Raw genomic sequence first — 5,733 nt, 5'->3', positions numbered from 1 at the left:
GGCTACTGAGAGTAACATCTTTGGCTACTTTAAACACTTGAGAAAGTCAAGGATTGTTAGATGGGCTACTGAGAGTAACATCTTTGGCTACTTTAAAAGCTAAGTTGGAGGAAGTAGCTAGTGTACAGCTAAATGCACTAGGTCTCTAACCAGCAGTTAAGCACTTACTTTTAATTTAACTTTAAAAAATAAAATAAGCCAGCGGTGGTGGCACACGCCTTTAATCCCAGCACTTGGGAGGCAGAGAGAGACAGGTGGATTTCTGAGTTCGAGGCCAGCCTGGTCTACAGAGTGAGTTCCAGGACAGCCAGGGCTACACAGAGAAACCCTGTCTCGAAAAACCAAAAAAAATAAAATAAAATAAAATCAACCTGGCAATGGTGGCCTTCGCTTCTACTTCCTGTGCTTTGAGGCTGAGGCAAGAAAAATTCCATAAGATCAAGGTCAACCTAAGCTACAAGGCAAGATCCTGTCTCAGGCAACACAAAATAATAAAGCCTGACCATATGTAGCACTTGGAAGACTGAAATGAGAAGATCACATGATCTCATCCTGTGAACACAGCAAGAGCCTATCTTCCTAACCTCAACCCCTCCCCCAAAATATCAGGAATAGGGGAGAACTTCCCCTTCACAAGCCTCTTATGTGGAAACTTTGGGTCTCTTCTGTTACCCGCAGGGAAGGTTTAAAGAAAAAGGAAATGACCGAAGGGAAAAACTACAGTCTTTTGATTCTCCAGAAAGGAAACGGATTAAATACTCCAGGGAAACAGACAGGTAAGAACAGACATTCTTTATCAAACCACTGCTTACAGACCTAATAATAGAACTATCTTCTGCAAATGATTTGCTACTTTGTTTCTTAGGGAGAGATGAAGTTATTAGAAGCTAGTTTTGTCTAGTAACTTCTAGTTTGAAGTTACTAGAAGCTGAATTCCAATAAGACCACCATGGCTATTTAACCAGTTTTTTTTACACTGAATATATATGCATGTTTTCATGGAAGGTTGGCTTCCTGAAATGCTTCTGCTACTGAAAGCCAGGGCTAAAGTGGCTATCCTCAAAACTCTATAGCAATAATACTGTACCTCCTTAAAAGCCAGATAATGTCATATTCTTGGACTATTTCTCTGTGGAATCTCCAGTTTTGTACTAACTGAATGATTGGCTGCTGCTGAAAATAATATGACCTCTTAGCTTCCTCTACTTGTTTCCATTCAGGCAGTTCCCCATCTCATAACCCCAGAATCCCATCAAGTCTGCTGGTAATCTGTGATGTATTGCCACTGTACTAAGTGCAAGGAATATTCAAGTTGACAAGACATAGATTTTCCTTGGCTCTGTGTACATAGAGTAGAGAGGGCTTAAGTGATGGTGTGGCTCACAGGAAAGCCAGAATGGAAGGAAATAGGAGAAGTTTTCAATTGGAGGAAACTATGTAAAGCATGATTTATTTGTTTTGGTTTTTTTGTTTGTTTGTTTGGGGTTTTTGTTTGTTTGTTTGTTTTAAAGCATATGGTGCATTTGACAAGATTTGACAGTGATTTGACAGAGCTAAATTTGGAGTATGTTGTTGAGTGGCAGAAAATCAGGCTGCCCAACAGATTAGAGACCAGTTCACTTTCAACGTATTTTTAATGTAGCAGGAAATCATTTAAAGTGGGGTATTAATCTACTTTTAAGGATTATTAAGCATACAGAAGATACACTTAAACAGAGACTAATGATGATGATTACATTGTGAGTCTAATGAGAGATGATTGCCAAAGGCAGGCTGTGACTGGATTAAAGGAAAATGTCAAGTCCACCTTGCTTAGTGAGTAGTGGGATTGAAGAGTTGCTGATAATTCTTGAGTTTGTTTTTTTTTTTAATTCTACTATACTTTCCTTTTTAAAAAAAAACTGGGTTTTTTTTGTTTTGTTTTAATTAATTAATTTATTTATTTTATGTATATAAATACACTGTTGCTCTCTTCAGTCATACCAGAAGGGGACATCGGATACCATTACAGATGGTTGTAAGCCACCATGTGGTTTCTGGGAATTGAACTCTGGACCTCTGGAAGAGCAGTCAGTGCTCTTAACAGCTAAGCTATCTTTCCAGCCAAATTCTTGAGTTTCTGTTGGCTGTTTATAACAAGAAAGGGTATTTGAGGCCTTGAAAGGAAAGAAGAAAAAGAAACTGACAAAAAGGTTACTAAGCAGAAGAGAAGGAGGCTGGATGGCTTTAAACCAGAAAAAATGAGCCTGCCTCCTCACTCCCCCACCACCCCCAGTGTCTGGGTTAAAGGCAAATGTTATCTCCCATACTTGCTTCCTCTTCCTTTTCAGGAATATCCCACATGTTTTCTAAGGCCCTGCTCATTGTACTCTTTGATTCTGACTCTTTGCTTTCTGTTTGGACTCTCTAAGGTACTCAGAGCCTCAGCCACTCCAGTAAGCCAACATGTCAGTTCCGTTTTCTGAACTTTAAACATTTCTTCTCTGATGCCTTATTCCTTTAATCCCAGCACTGTAAATGCACAAGCAAATGGATTTTTTAGTTTAAGACTAGCCTAGTCTACATAGTGAATTCCAAGCCAGCCATGTCATAATAGGATGCTATCCCATAAAATAAAACTGTTTTCAGTTACATCTTGGTTATTTCTTCTTGTGCTTATCTGAGACTGCACCCCAGTTTAGTACCTCTAAACCTTCAGAGTCAGTTCCTTCATAGCCTTCTGTTTACCCTATCTTACTCAGTCTTTCTTCTTTATACTATAAAGTATATAAGTGGAATGGAAGTTTATTAAAGATAGTTTTTTTAGACTTATGTATTTGAGGGTTAGAGAGATAACTTAATGTTTATGAGTACTTACTGCTCTTTTATAGGACTCAGATTTAGTTTCCAGCACCCACACGTTATTGCAACTGTCCATAACTCCAATTCAGGGAATTTGATGCCTCCTCCTGACCTGCAAGGGCACCAGCACACATGAGTAAATATACATGCAGCTAAAACATTCATACACATAAAATAAGATAAATCTACAAAGATTATGTATTCATTTATAAGTATTATAAAATGTGTAGTAGGGAAGTTGTCTGTATGTGCACCATATGCATGCAGGAGTACATTCAGGCCAGAGAACTGGTTTTTGAATTCCCTGAAATGAGTGTTAAAAGCACTTGTGAGCCAACCACCTTTTGTGGGTGCTGGAACTGAACCAGGGTCAAGTGTTTTTATGTGCTGAGTATCTCTCTGGACCCTATTGACGATTTTTTTGTTGTTGTTGATTTTTCGAGACAGGGTTCCTCTGTGTAGTCCTGGCTGTCCTGGAATTCACTCTGTAGACCAGGCTGGCCTCGAACTCAGAAATCCGCCTGCCTCTGCTTCTCAAGTTCTGGGATTAAAGGCGTGCACCACCACTGCCCGGCGAAGATTTTTAAAATAGCTTTTTTAAGCAGATATGTTGAGAGAAACAGAGGTATCCAGATAAGAGACACCCCAGAAGTTGTAGGGAATCATGGTTTCTTCTGTTCTTCAATCCACTTTCTATTACCAGAAATGTCTTGTATACAGAAACTTGACCTTTCTAATCTTGGATAGACTAACACAAAGTACTTGCCTAGCATGCCTGAGTCTCTAGTACCACAAAAAGCAAACAAACAATTTTTTATTATTTATGCACATGGATGTTTTGCTGCATGTATGTCCATGTACCACACACACATACACACAGTGCCCATGAAGGCCAGATGATGATGAGGAGATCTGTCCTTTTGTGAACTGAGAGTGTAGAGGCCTTACCTAACATACCTGAAACCCTTGGTTTGATTCCCAGGATAGCAAAGAAACAAAACAGTGCTACCTTATTTTGCATATACACATGTTACCTAGTAAGAGGCTTGACCTGCAAAGTATTTTTGCCTAAAGTATCAAATGTGATGTAATGTTCAAGACCCCTCTCGCTCGCTCGCTCTCTCTCTCTCTCTCTCTCTCTCTCTCTCTCTCTCTCTCTCCTTCCCTTTCTCCTTCTTGCCCTTCTCTCCCTCCCCCTTTCTCTTCTGTCTGTCTGTCTGTCTGTCTGTCTCTGTTTTCTTTCTTTCTTGTTTTTCTTTTAACAATCTGACCTCAAACCATGCCTTTATCAGTTCCTGCTACTCCTCTACTACACAAGTCATCTTGCTTGCCTGCTACACATTTTCTAGCTCATAAGCCCCTCATTTGTCCAGATCCAGTTCAGATGTGTCTTCTTGCTTAAAGCCCTTTCACTTTTGATAGTAACTGTTCAGATTTGGGTTCCCTTCATTGTATTTCTGTGGTGCACATCCATTGTTACCACATCCATGATTGATCTCCTCGGTGTCCTATAAGCATCTATTGACAAGGGTTCATGTTCTTTCTCATGATCAGGGCCCAATCGTAGTCATCTCTGCACCCACAAGACAAGCGTAGTTACACAGATACCAGGTTGTGCTTAATATACTTATTAGGAAGCAGATCTCAGCAAGAGATCAGCAGCTCACCTTGAAAATGGTGGTAGAAGTGTAACTGTCTCTCTTATAGTGATCGTAACCCTGTTGATAAAGAAGACACTGACACTAGTAGCAAAGGAAGCTGTGCCCAGCAAGCCACTGGCTGGAGGAAAGGGGCGGGCCTAGGCTATAGCCATCCTGGATTGGGTTCATCAGAGGAGGTAAGATGAATTCTGTCTTCCTGGAAGTTATATGAACCTTGAATATAGTTAAGTTTTTCTGTCTGGCCTCAGAGCACATGCCCAAAATAGAGGTCAGAGGACAATTTCTAGAAATCAGTTTTCCTTCTACCTTGTAGGAATCAAACTCAGGTCATCAGGTTTAATGGCAAGTACCTTTATCCACTAAAGTACCTTTATCCCCTTCCTCCCTAGATCTTTATGTTATAATTTGTTGTACTGGGCTCTTAGTGATTTCCGTGACAGTGAGAAGAAGGCAAGGAAGTTGAATACAGTTCATCATACTTTTATATAAGGAACAAGCAGTGAGGGCAGTGTAGGAGCCAAGTGGTTTGAGACTAAAGGATCATTTTGATTACAAACAGAGCCAGGAGAGCTGAACTGTGACTCAGAGGTAGACACTCACTTCTCAGTCTGAGGCTCTAATAATGATACCAAAGGGGGGGGGGCAGGGGGCTTGAGGGAACACAAGGACTGAAACAAGCCAGGGAGCCAGTAATCAAAGATTAAAGACCTCTGTCTATGAGATCTTTGATAGTTAAGATGTGATTCCCTAGAAGGATATAGCTCCTCTTATTTTCAGGGAGAGCCCATAGAAAAGATGATCAGAGGAAATATTGCCCATTTGGATAGGGTTGAGCCTCTGCAATTGCTGACCTTAAAAGACTTACCCATTTCATTTCTGTTAAAACTCATGTGTCTAATATTGAAACCTTTATTTTAAATTATGGCATTGTGGTCTTCCTTATCCAAAGATCGCACTTGACTTTTTTGTTTTTGTTTTGCAGATTGAAGGGCGGATGAGGGGACCTGGGGGTGGTGCCCCAGGAAGAACCAGCAAGAGACAGTCTAATGAGACTTACCGAGACGCTGTTCGAAGAGTTATGTTTGCTCGATATAAAGAACTCGATTAAGAGTGGAGACATCCCACAGGACACAGCTTCCTCCTTGTTTTGTTTGTCCATCTCTCCTTTTGTTTTGTTACTGTTCTTGCTGCTAGAACTTTTTTAAATAAACTTTTTTTCAATGTGAATAAA

At 40.3% G+C, this 5,733-nt stretch overlaps 1 protein-coding gene across 6 annotated transcripts in view; it reads left to right on the top strand.

Annotated features, from left to right (window-relative positions):
• Rbm6 (RNA binding motif protein 6) overlaps window positions 1–5,733 on the top strand; it is a 98,774-nt gene extending 93,041 nt beyond the window's left edge. For all 6 annotated transcript variants that reach the window (XM_028756827.1, XM_028756829.1, XM_028756828.1 and 3 more), the window contains 3 exons: window positions 679–776; window positions 4,549–4,678; window positions 5,485–5,733. In XM_028756827.1, coding sequence (XP_028612660.1) covers window positions 679–776; window positions 4,549–4,678; window positions 5,485–5,610 — 354 coding nt within the window. In that variant the 3' untranslated portion in view covers window positions 5,611–5,733. The remainder of the gene's footprint in view (window positions 1–678; window positions 777–4,548; window positions 4,679–5,484) is intronic.

The sequence above is a fragment of the Grammomys surdaster genome, unplaced genomic scaffold, assembly GCF_004785775.1.
Source record: "Grammomys surdaster isolate TR1022 unplaced genomic scaffold, NIH_TR_1.0 126131, whole genome shotgun sequence".
NCBI classification, from domain to species: Eukaryota; Metazoa; Chordata; class Mammalia; order Rodentia; family Muridae; genus Grammomys; species Grammomys surdaster.
Note: the sequence above shows the minus strand (reverse complement) of the source record. Positions and strands in the feature narration are given on the sequence as shown.